The sequence below is a fragment of the Somniosus microcephalus genome, chromosome 3, assembly GCF_052327205.1.
Source record: "Somniosus microcephalus isolate GS21.2 chromosome 3, FLI_Smic_1.0, whole genome shotgun sequence".
Classification (NCBI taxonomy): Eukaryota; Metazoa; Chordata; class Chondrichthyes; order Squaliformes; family Somniosidae; genus Somniosus; species Somniosus microcephalus.
The window spans coordinates 330829033-330854269 of NC_140989.1; the positions used below are offsets into that span (position 1 = coordinate 330829033).

The following is a 25237-nucleotide window of genomic DNA, read 5'->3' on the forward strand; positions in this document are numbered from 1 at the left end:
TTATATCGTCCTGTAGCCTGAGGCTTTCCTCCTCGCAATTTACCACCCCACCAATTTTCGTGTCATCTGCGAACTTACTGATCATACCTTTTACATTCTCATCCAAATCATTTATGTAGATCACAAACAACAAGGGACCCAGCACCGATCCCTGAGGTACCCCACTGGACACAGGCTTCCAGTCACACAAGCAACCTTCGACCATCACCCTCTGCCTCCTGCCACTCAGCCAGTTTAGGATCCAACGCGCCAAGGCACCCTGGATCCCATGGGCTCTTACCTTCTTGACCAGTCTCCTATGCGGGACTTTGTCAAAAGCTTTACTGAAGTCCATGTAAACCACATCCACAGCATTTCCCTCATCCACCCCCCTAGTCACCCCCTCTCAAAATTCAATCAGATTTGTCAGACATGATTTACCCTTGACAAAGCCATGCTGACTATCCCCGATTAATCCTTGCCTCTCCAAGTGGAGACTAATTTTGTCCCTCAGAATTTTTTCCAATAATTTCCCTACCACAGATGTTAGGCTCACTGGCCTGTAATTCCCTGGTTTATCCCTGCTACCCTTCTTGCATAATGGTACTACATTAGCTGTTCTCCAGTCCTCTGGTACATCCCCTGTGGCCAGAGAGGATCTGAAAATTTGTGTCAGAGCCCCTGCAATCTCCTCCTTTGCCTCCCACAGCAGCCTGGGATACATCTCGTCCGGGCCTGGGGATTTATCCACTTTTTGGCCTGCTAAAACCGCTAGCACCTCCTCCCTCTCGATGCTAATATGTTCAAGTATGTCACAGTCCCCTTGCCCGATTTCTATGTCTGCATCGTGTCTCTCCATAGTGAACACAGATGCAAAAAATTCATTTAAAACCCCGCCTACATCATCTGGCTCTACACACAGATTGCCACTTTGGTCCCTAATGGGCCCTACCCTTTCCCTGGTTATCCTCTTGCCCTTAATATACTTATAAAACATCTTAGGATTTTCCTTTATTTTGCTCGCCAGTGTTATTTCATGGCCCCTCCTCTCCCTCCTAATTTTTTTAAGTATGCCCCTGCATTTTTTATACTCCTCTAGGGCTTCTTCCGTCTTTAGTCTTTTGTAACTGCCAAAAGCCCCCCTTTTTATTTCTAATGCATTTTTGTATATCCCTTGTCATCCAAGGTTCCCTTTGCTTGTTGGTCCCCCCCTTGACCTTTACAGGAACATGTTGGCGTTGTACTCTCTCTATTTCCCTTCTGAAAGTCTCCCACTGTTTTGATGTGGATTTTCCTATAAGTAGCTGCTCCCATTCCACTTTGGCCAGATCCTGCCTTATCATATTAAAATCGGCCTTCCCCCAATTTAGAACCCTTATTTCCGGGCCGTGTCTGTCTTTTTCCATGACCACCTTAAATCTCACCGAATTATGGTCACTGTCGCCAAAATGCTCTCCTACTGACACTTCCACCACTTGCCCGGCTACATTCCCCAGAATTAGGTCCAGTATTGCCCCCTCTCTTGTAGGACTTTCTACATGTTGGCTCAGAAAGCTCTCCTGGATGCACTTTAAGAATTCTGCACCCTCTAAACCTTTCACACTCTGACTATCCCAATTAATATTGGGGAAGTTGAAATCCCCCACTATTATTACCCTATTATTTTCGCACTGCTGCTACAAATCCTTTTATTCCATATGACTGAATATGAGCTTCCTGTGAGACATCTTAGTGACCCTATGTCTCCCTTTTAGTTTAGTTTAAGTCTCTCTATTTATCCATGGAGCTCTATTCATTGATGCACCCCATTTTGCCTATTTTTGTATTCTAACTTTCTCTTATTTGAAGATTCCCCACTGCTAATCCATAGTCATGTTTGCTAACTTTTTTGTCCAATTAATTTTGGGCCAGTTCCCTCCTTAACTCACTAAACTTTATTTTTATTTCTCAAGTCCAGCACCTTTATCCTTGAATCTTCATTATCCTTTTTGTTTTCACATTAAACCTAACTATGTTGTGCTTGCTGTTTCCTGATGGTTCCGTTTTTTTTTTGTAAGAATTAAATCAAGCAATGCTTCTTTCCTTGATTGGGATAGGGTAAAACTAGAAGTAAAAGTAATCACTGGAATGATTAGAAATGTATATGTCCCGAGCTTCACCTTCATTATTGCTGCATGATTCAACACTGTCCATGTAAGAGATGTAGTGCTGGGAAATGGAACAGTTTCAAAGGGCTAGAAATTGGGTACCTTAGCACCTCCGGGGGACACTAACTACTTACCGCCCAGCTGCAGCGATGTTGGCGCCGCCGGCGAAATTCACCTGGTGGTTTGCAGCGGCACTAACCACTATCGCCGCGCCTGCCTGCGGCCGGAGATCGTGACATCATCCGGCGGCGTAGTGCCTCGGACCGGAAATTCGTTCTCGCCTCTTGCCTCAGCGCCTGCCGCTAGGAACGACAGGTAGAGGAGGCAGTTTGCAGTCGGCTGAGAGCTGGAGGAGTGCAAATTAAAGGAGTGAACTTCTGTTTGTTTTTAGCCGGCAAACAATGCTGCCTTGTCAGTTTGACAGAAGCAGACAGGCGTTTTGACCCATTTGATCTTTTCCCACTTGAAGGAGTTTTGCTCCTGAGAAAAATGTATCAGTTTCAGTTGTCATCACATTTGATACTGCAACATTTCCAACACTTATTGGGGGCTGTACTGGCACGGGACCTTGCCCTCCAGCTTCCCTGTCGGAGACAGAGAAAGATTGGAAAACGTGGCCAGAGGGAGGAGGACCAACAGGGCGCTCTCCAGGGTATTTCAGGAGCAATTCTCCTACATTTCATCTGTCAGCAGCAGTGCCTTAGAAGGCTCTGCTTCAGCAAGGAGGTAGTCAGTGAACTTTGCCACCTCCTGCAGCCAGACCTCCAGCCTCCGATCAGGACCAGGACGACGCACTCAGTGGCAGTGAAGGCCACAGTCGCTCTAAATTTCTACGCCAGCGGCTCCTTCCAGGCTTCAATAGAGGATATCACAAATATTTTGCAGTTTGCTGTCCATTGCTGCATCCGGGAGATGATAGATGCTCTGTACAGAAAGAGAAGGGAGTACATCTCATTTACCAATGACCAGGGAAAAACAGGATGAACGCTCATGTGGCTTCACAAGGATAGTGGGCTTCCCCATGGTTTAGGCACTATTGACTGCACCCACGTGGCATTGCAGGCACCTCCTCACAATGCAGAGATATTCCGTAACCGCAAAGGCTACCACACTCTGAATGTTCAGTTGATGTGCCACCGCAGACAGTCATCCTCGCCGCCAATGCCCGCTATCCTGGCAGCAGCCACGATGCATTCATCCTGCACTGTTCCACCCACCACATGAAGCTCGTGGCTGGCTGTTTGGAGACGAGGGTTATCCATTTGCTACCTGGCTGATGACACCCCTCCGCAACCCCAACGCTCCTGCTCAACATGCACACAATGACGGCCATAGCGCCACCAGGAACCTGATCGAACAGACTGTCGGGGTGCTAAAGCAACAGTTCCGCTGCCTTGACTGTTCTGGAGGAGTACTCCCCTGATCGAGTCTCCCTTTTCATCGTTGTGTGCTGCATGCTGCACAACCTGGCCATTCTGAGGGCCCAGCCATTGCCACCAGGGATTGCAGGTCCACCTCAGGAGGAGGAAGAGGGACAGGAGGGAGGAGGTAGAGGAAGGGGAGCAGCACCAACGTAGGAGGGAGCCACTCAATCTTGTTTCTGCAAGGGCTGTTCGTGATCGCCTCATTACACAGCGCTTCCAATAAATGAGAGCACATGGCCTTTGCGCAGCACAACCACATCATTACAGCCAGCTCGCAGCTCCTATCACTGGGCAAAGGTCAAATGTGAAACATCACAAAATGTGCTACGTCAAAATAAACATTTATTGTGCACAACTCTCTCATCAAACACAACCAATAATCAACAAACACAACTGGTTCTTGGCAAACTGGACTATTTGTCACCAAACTCAACAATATATTTACAAACACATCAAATTATTTACACACACTCCCCCCATTTGCTAATACAGGTAGACTATCCTTTATCCGAACTTCCAAAAACCTCTCAAAACCGAAAGTTTTTTCGTTCAGCGTAAGTCGTGCGCACGCGCACGCGCACGACCCCGACCCCTGCCCACCCCCGACCCGTCGACCCCCACCCCCGACAAATTTCCCAGTCTTATAAAATACCTTCTGAAATCCGAAATTTTCAGAAAACCGAAACACGGTTGGTCCCGAGGTTTTCGGATAAAGGATAGTCTACCTGTACTGTATTATTTACTCGCCCTTCCTTAATGATTTCCCCCCTCCCAACCCTACTGCTCCTCTGTAATGTGGCCCTAGTGGCTGCAGCAAGGCTGGTGAGTCTAGGAGCCAGATACTGCAGATGGCCTTGCAGGACGCCCTCGGCCAGCTCTGGCTGCAGACTGCACCAACTCTGCATGGGCGGCAGCAGTCTGGGATGGCTGAGTTACAGGCTGCGGCAAGTGCAATGGCGGAGTGACATTGGTGGGAGCAGGAATGCTGTCATCCTGAGAGGACAGCACCTTCTTGCTCGACCGACACATTGCCACTCCCCTGGGGCAGAACCTCAGCATACGGAGCAATCTGCTCGAGCACAGATTGTTGGCCTGCTGCGGCATAGTGAGATCCCCAGTGGACTGTGGGCGACCCAGCGATGATGGTAGTAGCCAGCGCTTGCGTGGTATCAATCTGAGACTGCATGGGAGCAGTCTGACATTGGATGCCAGCAACCACTGACTCCATTATAGCACTAACTGTTGTGTTGCTTTGGCCTGTGCTGCAATAGCTGCTGCCAACTCACCCATGATGTGCTGCATGAGGGCTGGGTCCCCAAGGTCTCTCTATGCGAGGCAACCATCCTTTGCAAACAGGTTGGGCTCAATGGTTTGCGCAGAGATTGAGTGCAATGCCAGAGGTGGACTCCTCCATCCTTCTAGCCAGTGCATCCATGCTCTCGGGCATCCTTGCCATTGCACCCATGAGCTCAGTGTGCATGCTCATCGCTTGTGTGGTCAAGGCCTCCATCTTGAGGTCCTCACCTGAGTTCTGTGCAGCAGAACTCGTGTGTGCACTCGCCCTCTGGGGAGATGACCCCCCTAGCTTCCCTTTCCCCGTGGCAGCCTGCTGGGTCCCGGAGCTTCACCCACATCAGATCCATTTCCTAGGCTCCCCTCCAGCGACCGCGTGGCACCATTGTCTAACTTCTCGCCCTGGGGAGAGACAAGCAGTGAGGCTCTGGCTTGTTCCTCCTCCTCCTCCCGCATCACTGCCACTGGGAGGCTGAGGGACAGGCTGGTTAGCTGGTGGCTGATTATCTGAAAGCATAAAGGCACAAGAGTGTGTTTAACGTCAGGGGAGGGGGGCAGGAAGGGAGCAAGGAATGGAGACGGTATGCTTAGATGGAAAGTGGGAAGGGCTTGTGGTGTGAGGTGGAAGTTGTATGAGAGAAGATGGAGTGGTGATGAACGTACTGTTGTCCCCAAGGGGTCGACATCTCCGACTGCCACTGCTTCCACGACCTGGGCCGCAATGATGCTATGCGCTCGCTCCTCCAGGTCTGTAAGGGGGTGCAGCTCCGCTTGACGACCTCCCGTGCATTGCTGCTGCCTCCCTCCTGTTATGAGCAAGCTTGGCCTGCAAGAAAAAGGAAAGTGTGTGTGAGTGTGCAGCCATGTGTTTGACAGATGTATCTACCATAGTTGAATAGCTGTTAATGTATGCAAGGCGTGAGATGTGGATATGACTTTTAGTAGGTGGGTGAGTGTTGTGGATTTGATGGTTTACACCGTCTGTGCACAGTGAGGTTGAGATGGTGGCATGTCGAGGTTTTTGAAGCATGTACTCACCCTGACCACCCGAGTGAGGTCGTTGAACTTCCTACGGCACTGGGTGAGAGTTCTGTGGACCACACTTCTGGCTGAGATATGCTGGGCCACCTCCCTCCACATCCTCCTGAAGTCATGTGGCAATGGCCTTCGGCCAGTGTCTGGGAAGAGCACTGCCTGTCGGCTTTCCACAGCCGCCACCGGAGTCTCCAAAGCCTGGTCGCTGAACCGGCGCGCTCTCTCCCTGGGCCTCTGATTAGCCATGAGATCCTTCAAGGATGGTTTGCGGCTCCTTGTAGGCCCAGATCACAAGCAACAATGATCAGGGTGAGGCTGTGCAGCATGATTGAATCTCCCGTTTAAGCACTGGAATGTGCCAGTCTGTCTGAGTACTTGTAATTGTCAGCGCTGGAACTTGACTAGCGTTCTGCGATTGCGCCCTGCTCTCCAACATTAGCACCCTAAGAGGAGTGTGTAGCGCTTGATTTAATGCTCCACTTCCCTCTTGGGGCGATAAAACTGAATTTTGCGGTTGCCGCCGCTAATTAGCGCCGGGCTCTGAAGATAGCGCCCAGGCAATGTTGCCGCCCCAAAATGGTCGATACTGAATTTTTCCCCCATAGCCTCCATCACCATTAGACATTCTTTAGTCAGCAATAGACCGCACCTTGAGTATTGTGTGCAGTTTTGGTCGCCTTACCTGAGGAAGGATGTTCTTGCCATGGAAGGAGTGCAGCGAAGATTCACCAGGCTGATACCTGGGATGGCAGGAATGACGTATGAGGAGAGATTGTGTCGATTGGGCTTATACTCACTGGAGTTTAGAAGATTGAGAGGGGATCTCATCGAAACCTATAAAATTCTGTCAGGCCTGGACAGACTAGATGCAGGAATGATGTTTATGATGGCCGGGGAGTCCAGAACCAGGGGTCATAGTCTAAGGATAAGGGGTAAGCCATTTAGGACTGAAATGAGGGGGAATTTCTTCACCCAGAGAGTGGTGAACCTGTGGAATTCTCTGCCACAGAGGGCGGTGGAGGTCAGTTCATTAAATATATTCAAAAAAGAGTTGGATATATTTCTTAAGGCTAAAGGGATCAAGGGATATGGGGAGAAGGCAGGGACAGGGTACTGAATTTGGATGATCAGCCATGATCTCATTGAATGGCGGAGCAGGCTCGAAGGGCCGAATGGCCTACTCCTGCTCCTATCTTCTATGTTTCTATGGGTTTGGATGCAGGGAAAACTATTAACAATGTATTTTAAGTCCAACCACTGAAGACCATTATTGTCAAATTGTTGCTCGTTTAGAGTGAAATTGAGAATTTGTGCCTTGGCGTGTCACCAATTTGGAACTGGGTTTAGAATTCCTAAACATTTAACTGAGGAGGATTGCATGGATTGGAGAGGGAGGATACTTGTTCCTCATCTGTCAGGGCTGAATTCAGAGCACGTATAATGGAAACACTCTTCTACCTGATTGTGGTACTCAGTCTCAAAACAACACTGATATTTCTATGTTTCAGCCATAAGGTCATCAGTATTGAACTTAATCACCTATTTCTTTTTAGCTTCAGAAATGGAACAGCTTCATATTAGCCCTGCAGCCATGTTAGAAGATGAGGTTAACTGGCTTGACAACTTTGAGCCCACGTGGACTGCTGAATCAGAGACTAGCGAGTCAGATAATGTTCTGCTTGCGGGACATCTGCGCCTTATCAAAACTCTACTGTCACTCAGCGGCCCAGAGAAGGAATTGCTTGGTAATTTCAATTTATTTTACAAGAACGATTAGAAATGTGCGTTATAATATTGAATCCATCTTCATATAATTCTAAAGAAGCTAACTAGCAGACCTGACATTTGTCTCTATGTTCTATGGATGATAACCGCCCACAGCAGAGTTCATATGGCTCCTACCTCTAGCTTACCAGTGACTTTCTCTCATGCATTGGCATAATGTTGTGTAAGAAGCATTGGTAGGAAAATACCCCCAAACTACATTAACTGTGACCAAATTGGTGCTACATTTTTGTCCTATAAATGAACGCCAACTATGTCGGACACCAAAGTCTGGAGACCAGATGTGTAATGGGTTTAGTTTGTTCTCATCTTACTTGAGGGAGAAGTCATGGACACTGCCATCCTGTAGTATATGTATCTTCTATTGGCTAAGAATAAAACATTGGTGATGGAGATTTCAAGCTAGTGAGTGGGAAAGGAATTACTGGTTACAGTACATGTTGGTGTTCCAACACACTAGCTGAACTAGACCATCTGGGGATGCAGAGCAATACTTGTGCATAAGGATGAAAATCAGGTGGTAGGCCAATGTGGGGTCATCTCTGGTGTCTGGTTGTAGAGTGGGATTTGCAGTATTTAGGATCAGATGACATGCCTTTGAGCTAAAGAGGCGAAGAAATTAAGGGGGAAGATTTAAAAAAAAAATACACATCCAGTTGGGTAACGAGGTTAATAAAGGATGGTAACCATTCTCGGTGCTATAAATGCCCAATGAATGGCATTGATTGTATCTGTGAGGTTGCCCACTGATGAGGCTGCCGCCTTGCCCCTTGACCTAGAGGTTTATGTGGAATATATGTAGGGCGGGAGGGTGAGGGAAGAAATGTTTGCGGAGTGTATCTTAGCTCAGTGAATTGCTTAATTGCCCTCGGGGCTCCTTAATTAACAGGCTCTGACCTAAAGGATGGACATTTCCATCTCTTTCATGGGTTGTTGCACATTTTTAAATGGCAATGATTTGTGTAGTATTGTTTCTTTGCCAGTAGATACTCTAACCATTTTTGTGAATGTAATTCTAAGTAAAAGCTTTACATCTATGGAATGTCCAGTTGTTGCAATCCTGCCATCCCATCCTGTCGAGACTTGTCAATATGCAAGTAAACATTACAATTCATTTGCATCCTTTGTGTACCATAAGGATAAATTCGGGTTGCAAACAATAATCGGGAAGTAATGAGCCAGAAATTCCAGGCCAGAAGCGTGAGTACGGTCGGCTTACTCACGCTTCTGGCCGTTGGAAATGCCGGCGTTCAGCATGAACAGCACATGCGGGGAACGCCGGCATTTCCAGACCTCGAGCGCGTGCGACTGCACAGGCAGCGCTTGCGCAGTGAACTTCGTGGATTTCATTCATGAAATCCGTGAGGTTAAGTCCTTAGAAGTTACACTGAAAAAAAGCAAGCGTAAAGTGGTTCATTGGCTGCGGAGGAAGATATATTTTATCGTGGAGCTTTTGAAATGCAATATTTTTGTTTGGGAAAGGGAGGGAAGTTATTTTAAGAAATTTTAAGTAAGTTTTAAAGTTAAAATTTTTTTTAATTTTTTTTTTTTAAAAAGGGTTTTCAGAACGGTAGGTAGAAGGAGCAATTGTGGCTGTGTGAATGGAATGTGAGAATGAGTTATGTATGTATGTCCACATATATTCCTTTACGTATATGTATGTATGTTTTATATTCCTTTACTATGAATGTATGTTTTTAATTATGATTTTCCAATAAGTTACTTTCTCTGAAAGTCATAATTAAATAATACATTCATACACATAAGTAAAGGAATATATACATAACACGCAAAGGAATATATACAGACATACATACTTTCAGAAGCTCCACGATAAGAAATATCTTCCTCCGCAGCCTCTGTAGCAACTGTACCCATGCTTTTTTCATGTGTAAGTTGTAATGACTGGACCTCACTGAAAGCATTAATGAAAGCGGCGAATTATACTGCGCACGCGCTGCATGTGCAGCCGCACGCGTTCTGCCTCTGAACCCCTTCGTTCAGAGGACAGGAAATGCCGGTTTTCCCCACCTGCACTGTGCATGCTGAAAACCGGCATTTCATCCGGCCAGATGCGTAAGTACCCTGACCGTACTAGCGCATTTGGAAGGGAATTATTGGGCCAACATTTCACATGTCAATAAAATAAAAAATTTAACACTTGCACGACTTGCCCCCTCGCATCTGCGACTGAGGGTCCAAGGAGGTGCATTGCGCAAGAGGTCATCATCGGACGTATCCTCACACTGTTCCCTTTGGGGAACTGTATGAAGTGGTGGAAGGATTTATGGCCGTGATTAACGCTCATTCCGTGACCGTAACCATCTTTGAACCAGCCATTAGGGTGGTTAGTCCTATGGCGGGAGGGTTTTACGGGCTCCCACAACCCATCTGAGGGGGGGGGGGGGCCACCAACACCCACGGACGCAAGTATCCCGCTGGATGTCCACCCAGAATTTAAAGTTGGAGCTCCGACTCCACTTGCCGGGACTGTCTGGAGTGGGGTTCAAAACCCTACTCCTTCTGGCCCAGCGGCGGGGATGCTTACTGCTACGCAAAAGGCCCACTCCGCACAAAAGGTGACACCCATACGTTTCCTGCGCCTTTTCCCTCCCCGTGACTGGAGCCCTATGCTGCCATTTCACGTTGCTAATCGGATTGGGCGTTTGTCATAGCGGTAGGATCCCCGCCGCTGGGCCAGATCAGGGTAGGGTTTCGAACCCCGCTCCAGACAGTCCCGGCAAGTGGAGTCGGAGCTCCGGCTCTAAATTCTGGGTTGACATCCAGTGGGATATTTGCGTCCGTGGGTGTGGGTGGCCCCCCCTCCTTGTATAGCTTGTGGGAGCCCGTAAAACCCTCCCGCCATAGGACTAACCGCCCTAATGGCTGGTTCAAAGATGGTTACGGTCACGGAATGAGCGTTAATCATGGCCATAAATCCTTCCACCACTTCATACAGTTCCCCAAAGGGAACAGTGTGAAGACACGTATGATGACGACATTGCTAAATAAATAAATGGAATTAAAAAAATTCTTTTAGGGCTTTTAAAAGTCTTTAAATTGCTTTAATTCTCTTTAAAACTACTTCAGATTACTCAAAATAATGTAAACATTTTAAAAAGTTTATAAAAGTTACCAAAATCTTCAAAAAACTTCCAAAAACCTATTTAAACTGCTGCTTTGCATGTAAAAAAGCAAAGCAGCTTGACAGAAACATTGGGGGCGTGTCCAGTGAAACTGAGACCTCAAGGGGCGTGTCTCACTTACACTGCACGCTCCTGGGTCCGCGCTGGCTGCACTCCTGGGCGGCGTGACGTTATACGCTGCCCGGGAATGTGCTTTCTATTTCTCCAAGTTCAGGTGTCCCAGAAGCTGATCGGCAGGAGCGCGGGGTAAGTGCAAATACGGGGCTTGCATGCGCTGCAAGCCCCGTTCTGGAATTTCTGGCCCAATGTCACAACATAAAGGCATTGGTCTCATACAATGTTCCCTCTAATTTTTTTGGTTGTGTGGCCCCTTTAACGGGTTGCACGGCCCATTCAAATCTCCATGCATGCGCGTTTTTCCATTTTAAATGCCAGTGAGCGGCCTGCACGGGACCTCCAGACCGCTGCGCAGACGTGCAGCTTAACGGGAACATTGGTCTCCTAGCTATCCTGTGCTTTTTATATGATGCAGATGGAGGGTTTGCCATCGAGACTTGTCATTATATCCCTCTGCAATTACATCTCTGGTGCTAGAAGCACCAAGTTCTCTCTTGCACACCTGGCGGAAGTTGTGGTGGCAATGCTGTGGGCAGAGCCTTTGGTCCACTGTCACGAGTGTCCTTGATCACCTGTTCATAAAGTGGGGTTATCTGTTTGAGACAGGGATCAAGGCTCACTTTATGACTGTTTTATCTCGTGTGGACAACTGCTTCCTTTGCTGTTTTCCACCATTCTTTTATGTCTTGTGAACAGCACAAAAAGGGAGTAGCAGCAATGATTTTAATCCCCTGTTGGCTGAGGAAAGAATGGTTATCGAAGGTAATACAACTCCACACTATTGGTCCAATTCCTCTTGAGTGGCTTGAACTGATTGTTTAGGTTTTTGTTTTGCAATCCTACACCACCGTTCTGATCTTGGACTTAAACCAAGTTTGGTATGTGTCTAAATCATATGATTAGTACTTTTGTACTCGCTCTAAGGGAAGGGCTCCTTGTGGAACATCTCATTGTGTCCAGCTTCATGAAGAGAGCATGGAAAAATTATCCAAATAGGTAACCTACGTTACCAGCATGGGATATAAATATCATTCGGCACTATTTTAGTCACTGCACTCCAACTCAAATGGGCAAAAATACTGCTTTTGATGCCTGCTTCCATGTCAATATTAAGGACAACCACAATTCATCCTAAAAATAGTGTCCACTTCCATCTCTGCTCCTCAGCTGACTGTGGAAGTGGAGCTGCATTTCCTTTTGGCATTCTATGTTCATAGAGCCAAAGAATTAAGATCATAAAAGCATGGAACAAGAAAAGTACATTTGGTCCATCAATCCTGCTCATTCACAGATTGTGTGCAGTCTCCCTCACCATGTGTACTAGCTGCCTGTTTAACCTCCTGAACAAATGTTCTGCTTCAGTCAAATGAAAAATGAGTATCTATTGGTTCCTAAATCTCCACTGCACCCCTGCTCCAGATGTCACATAACCCAAATATGCTTATATCTCCAATAACCTTTAATTCCACTCCTAATCAGATATTTATTTTGCTTTTTTTGAAACGAGACAAGGGATGAACAGCTCTTGGTATTAGTGAACTGATTTATTTTATGCAGGACCATCGTTAATCAAACAGCTGATGGAAGACTTCCTGTTCCGTGCTTCGAAAATCATCTTGACCAGCAGCAGTCCAGCTGGGAGCTGCTCGATTAGTCAACAGGATTTCCATCCAAAGTATGTAAGACCAGTTCTTTTTAACACTTGTAACAACCAGGCAGTTTACTCTGATTGGTTTCAGAACTATTGTCACATCAGCCTGGGCTAGATTTCACCTGATGCTTGAGTGATAAATGCTGACATCATCCAGCCTCTCTCTTTATTTTTAGGTGCAGTACGGTCAATAGTCGTCTTGCTGCTTATGAGGTGCTGGTTATGTTAGCAGATAGCTCTTTGAGTAACCTCCAGCTTATCTCCAATGAGCTTCTCTCGATGCACCACCAGTTTGACCCTGCACTTACAAAGGAGTTTGAGGTAAGTGAAGTACTGGCTCTTACTGATTTCATTCCCCCTAGTAATAGCTAATATGGTATAATGCTGTGATAAATGTCTCCCAAGTGCTGCTGGCTGGGTAACTCTTGACCAGGTAGTTCTCACCTGGCTGCTACCCTGCTCTATTTATGCCACTTTAATATGAAGGCGCCATCTCCTTAATTCCCGGGTCAGTTATGTCATTTTCCAAACTTTCAGTGAATACAAAGAAAAAGACACAACATGTTGGGTTAATCACCTCAGGGTGGAATCTTTTCCCCTATTTAAAAACAAAAACAAAAAAAAACTGTTGCTTTTAGGTCTCTGTTCTGCACTGTTGTACCTTACTCCTTGAGGGGAAGCAGAAACTCATCAGCATGTGGTTAATACCGGCATGGAGCATACATCTTCCCAATCTGCAGCACAGCACACTCCAGCACTGACCACTAATAAGATACCAAATGTTACCACTGTAGTTATGATCAATGACTTTGCTTATATTAAGTCTTTTCTGCTCCCCAATGTGACACAGAATCACAGAAACCCCACAGTGCAGATAGAGGCCATTTCGGCCCATCGAGCCTGCACCGACACATATCCCACCCGATCCCCGTAACCCCTACACCAAAACACATCCCACCCTATCCCCGTAACCCCACGTATTTAATCCCCCTAACACTAAGGGTCAATTTATCATAGCCAATCATCCTAACCCGCACATCTTTGGACTCCTTCATCTCTTATGCCCACTAGGATTATGCAGCATGAATAAGTACTTGCGACAGCTAATGTACTTTACATACACCTCTTTTAGTTTTTAATCTCCTTCCTTTGCTCTATTAAACCTTTCTCAGTATTTAGGTTCTTGAGCAAACAGATTGCGACTGGGATAGACTTTTAACAGGTGCTATCATCCATTTTCTAAATAGAGCAGGGAACTATTTAAACAAGGAATAATCTTTAATCAAAAAAAATGAAGAAACTAGGGGCTAAAAATTCAGTTTGGGGCGCCAAGCTCGCCTGGGCGCCGGAATTACCGCTGCGCGCGGAGCCACTTGCGCCATCGGGATATTCAGTTTCAGCGCCCCAAATGGAAGCCGGCCGCTAAACAAGGCTTTAGGCGCCCCGCTTGGGGCGCTGAAACTGAATTTCGGCGCGCAAGTGCCGCAGCGCCACCCGCTGCGGCACGGCAGGCTGCGGTACTGCAGGCCTTCCTCCCACTGTTAAGGGGGAGGTGCCTGCAACAGCGCGAGCCCCGCTCACGAGTGCCGGCAAATGAGCCCGGCACCAAGGAGAAGTGCCGGGCTCTCGGGAAACAGCCGGCAATGCCGCGGGGGGGGAGGTGTAGGAGGCCGGGGACGGAGGTGCGGGCAGGCGGCCGCCGAAAAACCGGCCGGCCACACCTCCACCTTAACTCGCCCCATTACCGCCACAGGTAGGCCCCTGTGTACCGGTCGCTATTTGCGGCTGGCGCGGAAGAGGCGGCCGCGACCTAATATGGCGCTCGGGGCGGTAGCGGGGCGCTGCGCACACCGATGACGTCATCGGTGGCGGCACAGCGCTACAGGCTAACGCCGCCATTAGCGCCCCGCTAAATATCGCGGTGGTTGTGGCCAGTGGCGCTAAAGCCTCTGAGTGGCCTCTTTGGGCGCAAACTGGTGGCGCAAGCAACTAAATTTCTAGGCCTAGGCGTTCATGTTCTCTGCTGTAACTATAGTTTTTTTTTTACTTCTGCAATGTCAACACCATCGAACAGATGTTTACCACTAAACAAATATTTGAATTGCACAAAAATTAAGATTGTTCACAAAACTGGAAAATAGAAATACAATGAGTTCAGGCTGAAGTCCTTGCAGTCCCCTTTTCCTTTCCATATTGTGTTTGTTTGTTTGTAGATCACAGCGCATGCTTTTTGTAAAGTGAAGTTGCTTAGCCCTCAGAGTAAATTCTGACTGTGGTGCATTTTAAAGTTCAAAGGATTGTTTTGGAGTGGTTGCATTGAATTTCTCCCAAGTTTTTACATTACCCTCTTATTCTTCCGATTTGTCATCTTAAAACTTTTATCATAGAAGTCTTGCCTTGCTAAAAAATTTAGCTGTTCTGCAGGAAATGCTTTCTTTTATGTGGCTGTTACGCAGTTTTACTTGTCATGCCGCAATCAATTTTATGATGCTTTTTAACTCCTGTTTACTTGGACTGTTATGTATTTACATGGTTGTTACTGAATTAATTGCAGAACTTATTATCTGCACTTGGAAGAGATCTGATTTTTAATTTTTGTATTTAGTACTTGCCGCCTGTTGACAGCCGCTCTGTCTCTGGGTTTGTGGGATTGAAGAATGGAGGAGCCACATGCTATATGAATGCAGTATTCCAGCAACTTTACATGCAGCCTGGGTTACCAGAGGTAATGGCATTTTAAACTTTTTTTCTTTGTTTCCTCCTTATTGATCTCTCTCTCTCTCTCGATCTGCTGAGTCATGTGCCATTCTCTATCCAGATGGGCAGATGACACTTTCAGCTCAATGCTGCACTTGGGACACCAGCTAGCAGATGAAGACGAGACCTAGGGGAATGATTCTCCCTCTCCTTGACAGTGCAGACAAGATTGGGCACTGTGATTCAGGAATTGCAGAATCAAATACAAGAAACTCTCATTTAAACGGCACCTAAATATCCGGAATTCTCTATTAACCGGCAAAATTCTCACTCCGAAAACAACACCTCAATAACCGGCAATGTTGCCGAGTCCGAGTCTCCCGCGGTGGCCGAGTTCGTCAGTGGGGTTAGTTCTCCAAACTGCCACTACTCTGCTTCTTGGCGCTGTCGGAAGTCGGAACACCTCAATACCCCTGTAACAGGAGTCTGACTCTCCCGCGCTGCCGGTAGTCTCTTCTGATCCGCCATTTTACAAGGGTACTGTGTGTCTCCCACGCTGCTGGTAGTCATTGCATTGCTTTATCCTCAACTGGCAGTACTGTACTTAATCAAGCATCTTCCACCATCCATTTAACACAACATTCTGTAGGTGAGTACCCAATTACTGTTTACTGCACATTTCTTGATTTTTTTATTTTTGTTTGTTAAAAATAGCCTCGGTAGATAACCCCCTCCGTCATCTGGAATTTTTGATCAACTGGCAACATGTCGGTGCCGGATACCAAAGAGTTTCCTGTACCCTCCTTCACTGTCTTCCTTAATGCTTTAATAAAACCAATGTTCACTTTGTTCCAGTTCAATTTTTAAAACTTGCTAGAATCTGGAATTAATTTTGGAATGTTTTGACCCACCGCCTAGTGGTCATGGGCCCATGGTACCATGTTGGTTGGTGTAAGAAATGAAAATTTCACACTGGTGCTATACTGAAGTTAGAGCAGTGTACACGTTACTCTGCATCCAATGGTGATGTATCTGAGCTGGGAATACTTGGTGCTTACACGTGATACCTTGTAGCTGCTAACATCCCTCATCTTTGAGTGAAAATTTTTCAATGAAGGGAAGACCTGGGTTTGTGCCTATGATTCCCAACACATTGATTTTCTAATTGGGCAGGTTGTCAAAGGGAGGCACTAAACAAAAGTAATTCCACATAGGGAAGGAGAAAATTCACAACTTCTTTGGGACCAATAATGCTTTGGGTGAATGTATTTCAGAGCAGTTAATGCCCTGGTTTTGTGTAAATGCTTATTTTGAATTAGATTTGGAAACGGTGTGTAAAAATTATTAAAAACGGTAATTTATATGTAAATCGCTGAAATAGTATGCTGATGTATTGCCAGTTCCTGAATAAGTAATGGGGCTCATACTTTTAATCTATCTTAAACGTACTTTGGTGCAAATGCATTTGGGGGGGGAAAAAACCTCTAAGAAAAAGATCCAGTTTCAATGCATGCACTCCACTGCCAACAGCCACCTTGACACTGGGTATCAAACCCACCAGGGAACCACTTTCTGATGCTATCCATGAATTCAAATCACTGTCTCCACACTATTAACTTGTGATTGGTGCATGATTTGTTCTGGATACTGATCAGTGTCAGACTTCAAAGTTCAAGATCATTTAAATACCAACGTCAGTGGAGCTGCTCCCTGGTCAGTTCACAAGTTTCCAGAAGGATGATGGGGAAGCAGGAACTTACAACTAAGATGTGTTTATATCTTTTTCCTTCAATGCTTCACCGGTGTGTCCCTTGTACGGATTGTAACTATGATCAGTGCATGTTGCCAACTAATCAGGGGAGATTAGAAAAACATATTTTGCAGAAATAATTTCTCCGTTTCCTCCAATATGTTTGGTAGCATAGTGGTTATGTCACTGGACTAGTAATCCAGAGAATGTGAGTTTAAATCACACCATGGCAGTTTAAAATTTGAGTTCGTTTTTTTTTCTGGAAATAAATAAAAAGGCTGGTATCGGTAAAAATGACCGAGGCTATTAGATTGTTCCAAATAACCCAAGAAAAGCTGACGTCCTTAGCTGGTGTGGCCTAAATGTGACTCCAGTCCCACACCAATGTGGTTCACTCTTAACTGTCCTCTAAGTGGCCTAGCAAGCAAGGCCCACCACCTCGGGCAACTAGGGCTGGGCATAAAATGGCTGCCTTGCCACGGCACCCACATCCTCAGAATAAATAACAAAAGGAACTGACTCAAGTGAATGATGCCCTTAGTGTGCTTTAATAGATTCTGCACATTAGTAAACAGGAAAAAAAATCATACTAAGGGCTTGGTTTAGATTTCTCACCTTCAGTTTTTTATCCCCCCCCCCTTTTTTTCTTACAGGCAATGCTGTCAGTAGATGATGACGATGATGAGAATCCAGAAGAGAATGTATTCTATCAGGTTCAGTCCCTCTTTGGGCACTTGATGGAAAGCAAATTGCAATATTACGTCCCAGAGACCTTCTGGAAGGTTAGAAACTTGAGATGATATAGTGTAGTCTTATTTTCAGTGTTTAATTGACTGGACAATTTCTTCAGTAATATACATTTGAAGTGTGTTTGACAAATCTTTTGAGACGTATGTGTTTAAGTAATAACATCTCATCTTAGACAGATCATTGAGAAGCCTAGTTTCAGTCTTGCCCAACACTCCAGATAATGCTTTCTAATCGTCACACACCCTTGACCCTGGCACATGCAGATGCCGAACACTGGGATGGATGTGGGAGTAGTTCTATGTGCCAAACCAGGAAAAGAAACCTGAACTGTTTGGAAAAGCTAAGGAAATTTCAAACCTAATGTAACTGAGCAATTACATAACACTGTTAACTTGTGGAATACACTGTCACCAATTGTAGTGAATGTGCACTAGGTTGAAGCAGCAAGAGTAGAGGAATATTGATTTGGCACCGAGGCATGAAGAAAATACAAATGGTCTGGGCTCTGAATGTGAATTTTAATGATGGGTAAATATTAATTTAATTGTGAGCTTGTAGGTTATTTATGACCTTTAGATTTGTCAAAACAACAAACGCAGCTGAGAAGAATTCAGATACAAATACATTTTGAACTTACATAGCACCTTGTCACATTTTCGGGATGTTTGAGTGCTACACAATAAATTAGTTACTTTTGAAGTGTAGTCCCTATTGTGTAGTGATCACGGAACTCACTCAGTACTGCACTGAAATGTCAGACAGAATTATGTGAGCAAATCTAGTAGGACCTGAATCTTGGAATGGGGCTTGATACTCGGCCTGTGCAGCAAAGGGGAAAATGTGTTGGGTTGCAGTGACATCTAGCCTTCATTCTGATTAGCGAGAGCCTTCAAACTAAGCAGAGGTCAGTGCCATGATTCCACAAACACTGTTGCTGACACTGAACTCCACTTAAAAGCTTGAATAACTCACTGGACAAGCTAAGAAATTATCTCTCTCCCTTACTACTCCAGGCAGGCAGTGGTATGCTGAGGTGCAGTCTTACTGGTACAGCCAGCTTCCAGTATCTGCTCCCAGCAACTAGTCTTGTGTAAGTCTATACCGTACATGTCAGTGGACTGTTTGACCTTGAAAGAGCATAAGAGCCCAAGAAGCAGGAGTAGGCCAATCGGCCCCTGGAGCCTGCTCCGCCATTCAATAAGATCATGTCTGATCCAATCTTGGCCTCAACACCACTTTCCCGCTCTCCCCATACCCCTCGACTCCCTTGTAGTTCAAATGTCTGTCAATCTCCGCCTTGAATATATTCAATGACTCCGCCTCCACAGCTCTCTGGGGTAGAGAATTCCAAAGATTCACGACCCTCTGAGAAGAAATTCCTCCTCATCTCCGTCTTAAATGGGCGACCCCTTATTCTGAAACTATGCCCCCTAGTTCTAGATTCCCTCACTAGGGGAAACATCCTCTTTGCATCTATCCTGTCAGTCCCCCTCAGAATCTTGTATGTTTCAATAAGATCACCTCTCATTCTTCTAAACTCCAATGAGTATAGGCTCAACCTTTCGTCATACATCAACCCCTTCATCCCAGGAATCAACCTAGTGAACCTTCTCTGCACTGCCTTCAATGCAAGTATATCCTCCCTTAAATATGGAGACCAAAACTACGCAGTACTCCAGGCGCGGTCTCGCCAGCGCCCTGTAAAGTTGCATCAAAGCTTCCCTACTTTTATACTTGTGGTAAACCACTTTTATCGTTCACTATCGTTACACTATGGTTATCACTGTTATATCGTTACACTATGGTTATCACTGTTTACACTGTTGTATCGCTACACGAGGTCGTCTCTTGTCACGCTGTTATACCTGGGCTGACCACTGCTGACTCCGCCCATGGCTCCACCTACTTGCCCAGGTATAAAGGTGGTCGACTGGCTGGTATTCCTCCTTGTTGGATCCGATCACCCACGAGGGTGGGCTCTGTTGTTTAGCCAATAAAAACCTATAGTTACTGTCTTAACTCGTCGCTTTTCATTGGATGAATTGATAGGTATATCAATACTCCATACCCCTTGCAATAAAGGCCAACATTCCATTAGCCTTCCTGATTACTTGCTGTACCTGCATGTGTTTCATGTACTAGGTCCCCCAAATCCCTTTGTACCGCAGCATTTTGTAGTCTCACTCCATTTGAATAATTTGCTTTTTCATTCTCCCTTCCAAAGTGGATAACCTCACATTTTCCCACATTATACTCCATCTGCCAATTTTTTACCCTCTCACTATATCCCTTTGCAGACTCTCTGTCCTCCTCACAACTTGCTAACCCACCTATCTTTGTATCACCAGCAAATTTGGCTACAGTACACTCAGTCCCTTCATCCAAGTCATTAATATAGATTGTAAATAGTTGAGGCCCCAGCACTGATCCCTGTGGCACCCCACTAGTTACTGATTGCCAATCTGAAAATGACCCATTTATCCAGACTCTCTTTTCTGTTAGTTAGCCAATCCTCTATCCATGCCAATATATTACCCCCAACCCCGTGCGCTCTTATCTTGTGTAGTAACCTTTCATGTGGCACCTTATCAAATGCCTTCTGGAAATCCAAATACACCACTCCACTGGTTCCCCTTTATCCATCCTGTTTGTCACATCCTCAAAGACCTCTAGCAAATTTGTCAAACACGATTTCCCTTTCATAAAACCATGTTGACTCTGCTTGATTGTCTTATGATTTTCTAAATGTCCTGCTATTACCTCCTTAATAATGGATTCCAGCATTTTCCCAATGACAGATGTTAGGCTAACTGGTCTATAGTTTCCTGCTTTCTGTCTCCCTCCTTTCTTGAATAGTGGCGTTACATTTGCGGTTTTCCAATCCGCCGGGACCCCTCCAGAATCCAGGAAATTTTGGTAGATTACAACCAACACATCCACTATCTCTGCAGCCACTTTTAAGACCCTAGGATGCAGGCCAGCAGGTCCAGGGGACTTGTCGGCCTTTAGCCCCATTAGTTTGCCTAGTACTTTTTCTCTAGTGATTGTTTTAAGTTCCTCCCTCCCTATAGCCCCTTGATTATCTATTATTATTGGGATGTTTTTAGTGTCTTCTACCGTGAAGACCGATCCAAAATAATTGTTGAGTCTCTGCCATTTCTCTTTTCCATTATTAATTCCCCAGTCTCATCCTCTAAGGGACCAACGTTTACTTTAGCTACTCTCTTCCTTTTTATATACCTGTAAAAGCTCCTCTTGCCTGTTTTTATATTATTTGCTAGTTTACTCTATCTTCTCCCTCTTTATAAATTTTTTAGTCATCCTTTGCTGGTTTCTAAAAATTTCCCAATCCTCTGGCCTACCACTAATCTTCGCAACATTGTTTGCCTTTTCTTTCAGTTTGATACCATCCTTAACTTCCTTAGTTAGCCACGGATGGTGCATCCTTCTCGTATAGCCTTTCTTTCTCACTGGGATATACCTTTGCTGAGATTTATGAAATACCTCCTTAAATGTCTGCCAGTGCCGATCTACCGTCTTACCCTTTAATCTATTTAAAGAAAGACTTGCATTTATATAGCGCCTTTCACAACCACCGGACGACTCAAAGCGCTTTACAGCCAATGATGTACTTTTGAAGTGGAGTCACTGTTGTAATGTGAGTTCACTCCAATAACTCAAATGTCTTTTTCCCATTTCATGGCTTGTTCTTGCACCTCCAATTGTTCCTACATGGAGTTCTGAATCTCAGCCATGTCCTTGCTGAGAGGAAAGAAAGTTTGAATGAATCCCAGTTGCAAACCAGCTATTAACTGAATGCACGGAGAGACCAGAAAACAGTTTGCCTATCTTCTGTCTTTGCTGAGTTACAATGTGTTTTGAAGAGAAGGAGGAAAGTAAATAAATGTACATGTGTAACTTATAAAATAGACACTTGTCCAGACAATATTTTTGCAAATTGCACTGAGAACTTTAGCAAATATTGCATATTTTAATTTTGCAATACCTACTTATTCTCTCCTCAGATTTTTAAAATGTGGAATAAGGAGCTGTATGTGCGTGAGCAACAAGATGCGTATGAGTTTTTTACCAGTCTGATAGACCAGCTGGATGAACATCTTAAGGTAGGTGCATGACATCGCTTGGACATATCCAGATTCTCCTGTATTTTGTTTTCATGATGCAATTCACAATACTTTTGTGTCTTGACAGAAACTTGGACGTGAACAGTTTTTTAAGAACACTTTCCAGGGCATCTTCTCTGATCAGAAGATCTGCAAAGATTGTCCTCACAGGTCAGTAGCTTTTTCCCCCACATAGGTTAACAACCATGTTTTTCAAGAAACAGAAAACTAATCCTAAAATGTAATGAATTGTTGAAGATTTTATGTAGAGAAGAATATTGCAACTTAATCTTTGCAAGGCTTTTGAGTGTGGAGGATGAAATTATTGTACAAAAATAAAAAAAAATAAAAAAAATAAATTTAAAAAAAATAATAAATCTAACCACCCTAGACCATTTCATCTTGGGGTAAGCAACATTCTCTAAAGCTTCTACTAAGCCACTCTAAAGGTAACTGCTAAGTGGTCTGGGAGGTGCGGGGGTGAAGGATGCTCAACCTCCATTGGACATTTTTAGCTCCTCTCTTTGGCCAGCCTGCACATAGCACATTCATGATCAGGAACTTGTCTGCTACCAGCCTGAGTATAAGGTTCTACATGCCTTTTTAATATTATTTTCATTCCAATACCTTTCTCAGTGGTTGGGGAAAATCTTTACAGGGCAGTAGTAGCAAAATTGCTTTGGGCTTGCATGGCATCACTTAGCCACTGTGGATAAAAAGTATTACTTCCAAGACACCGCTTACATTTATGTAATTCTTTTAACATAATAAAATGACCCAAAACACTTCATAAAGATCAAAATTTGGCACAGTTTATTGAGTGCAGTTGAACCTTCAATGTTCCCTTCCAGCCCTAAGTACCTCTTGATTTTCCTCCAGCCTAGTGCACTTGAAGCTTGTCCACCTGTATCAAATCATTCTTCTGCTGCCACCTCCTTCAAAAGAATTGTTGTAAATTGCTAAGTACTCTTAAATCTCAGTCGTTCCCCGGTTGGGTGACAACTTTTATTTGTGTGCCAAAGGTATGTAGTCAAATTTTATAGGGCTTTGATTTTAACAAATGGAATAAGATAAATCCTCAAAACTTGTTACCTTCAGAGCTAACATGCTAGCTAAATGTGATTGTAGATGTACTCCATTACAATTTGAGTTTCTAATCAACTTTCCCTGTAGATATGAGCGTGAGGAAGCATTCATGGCACTGAACCTGGGAGTGACATCCTGCCAAAGCCTGGAGATCTCGCTGGATCAGTTTGTGAGAGGCGAGGTGCTTGAAGGAGGCAATGCGTACTACTGTGAGAAGTGTAAAGAAAAGGTAGCGTTACTGAAATGCTTGAACTCGTCAGTCTTTGTAACCATTGAGCGTAGCAGTTTACATTGATCAGGAGTTAAATGAGGGACTTTCAAACAGATTACCTTAATGTTATCCAGTGGTGGACCTTGCACCAAAAACTGTTTGTGACCGTTTCCAGAATTGAATGCAAGAAAGTCAGCAACAAATGGCTAGAAGTTTAAATCCTGATATGGTGAGAACCGTAACTGAAGTTTGGGTGCTGGCAGCCTTGTACATTTTAGCAGTAGAATTGGATTTGTTTAGTTTAAAAGACCAAAGATTGTGAGAGGACACAAGGCTGCAGAGGTAGGGCCATGGAGGGATTTGAAGAGAATGGGGAGTTCAAATTTGAACATGTTGGGGTATAGAATCCCAATATTGCTTTGCAAGAACGGGGTGAAGAACAAGCAGGGCTTAGTGTGGGACAGGATACAGGCGGCTGTATTTTGGACCAGTTGTCATTTGTGGAGGATGGGAGACCAGCAAGAAGGTCGCTGGTCAAATCGAGCCTAGAGGTGACAAAAGCATGGATATGGGGTGGAGGTTGTCAGTGTTTCACAGTTGGAAATGGGCAATCCTGGTGATTGATATAATGTGGGAAGCACAACTGTGGGTCGTACACGATGAGGCAAAATGGGGAGAAAGACAAGAAAAAGCAATTGCCAGATATCAGAGATAAAAACATACAGGTCAGTCTACATCTTAAAGATGGTTAGCGTTCAGACATAACCTTTCATCAGATTGTCTGATAAGTGTTAAACCACCCCATGTACATGCTTTTGTCACCTCTAGACGCGATTTGACCAGCGACCTTGTTGGTCTCCTCTACAAATGTCAACTAGCCCAAAATACAGCCGCCTGTATCCTGTCCTACACTAAGCCCTGGTTTCCCTTCACCCTGTTCTTGCAAAACAATATTGGGGTCCTATACCCCAACATATATCAGCCTTCCCTCTTTATAAGTTTAAAAAAAGGAAAGTGCTTTCACGGAGTCAGAAACTGATTATACTGTGACCATCAGATATGATTTAAACATGGAAGGAAAGATTGGATTGCTCTATTACAATTTCTTGCAAACCATTTTGTATTTATAATGAATTTTGATATTTTTTGAACAAATGTTATTAATTGTCATTATAGTGTTTGCTGTGTATCGTTTCAATTTCCATAGAGCCACATCATGCAAGATGTTTTGTGGCATAGGATCTCACAAGACGTCAAGTCATTCTCTGTAATGAGTCGCAGAAAAAGTGCTCCTTTTCCATATGCTTATTGGTAAAACAGTTGTGATATTATACTAAAAATATATGAAATCCAGGGAAGAAATATTTAAAACAGCCAATCCTGTGAGGCCTACAGAAGAAAACTTTGTTGTCATTTTCTGGCAATTCCACCTTGCAGGGTTTCAGCAGTTGAACCACATGTAACAATTCTGGTTTCTTTTTATGCTGTTGACATATGTCATTGAATTTTAATTGAGCTTGTGACCCAATCTCCTCTCCATCACAAAGACCACCTACTTTCACTCACCTCCGCCCCTCCTAACACCATCTACCATTGAAACTTTCATCCACTGTCGTCTCCAGACTTGACTATTCAATGCTCTCCTGGACAGCTTCGCATTACCTACCCTCCATAAACCTCAGCTCATCTAAAATTCTGCTGTCCATTTCCTATCCTGCACCAGGTCCCATTCACCTATCTCCCCATCCTTGCTGACCTGCATTAATGCCTCCACTTTAAAATTCTCATCTCTTTATTTGAATTCCTTAATGGCCTCACCCTTCCCCCTCTCTGTAACCTCCTACAACCGCCCATTCTTCCGACTCTGGCCTCTTGTACATCCCTCCCTCCCTTCAGCCCACTATTGGCTGCTATGCCTTCAGCCATGTAGGCCCCACATTCTGGAATTCCTCCCTAAACCTCTCCTCCTTCAAAACCACCTCTTTGATGAAGCTTTTTGTCACCCCTTCCATTATCTCCTTTTTTGGTTTGGCATCCAGTTT

General features: G+C 44.9%; 1 protein-coding gene across 1 annotated transcript in view; it reads left to right on the forward strand.

Moving 5' to 3' along the window:
- usp24 (ubiquitin specific peptidase 24) overlaps window positions 1-25237 on the forward strand; it is a 221375-nt gene that overhangs the window by 147325 nt on the left and 48813 nt on the right. The window contains 8 exon segments of the mRNA XM_085983153.1: window positions 7432-7623; window positions 12484-12601; window positions 12754-12898; window positions 15183-15302; window positions 17678-17806; window positions 21800-21898; window positions 21987-22069; window positions 23072-23213. Of these exon segments, the coding sequence (XP_085839279.1) occupies window positions 7432-7623; window positions 12484-12601; window positions 12754-12898; window positions 15183-15302; window positions 17678-17806; window positions 21800-21898; window positions 21987-22069; window positions 23072-23213 (1028 nt within the window).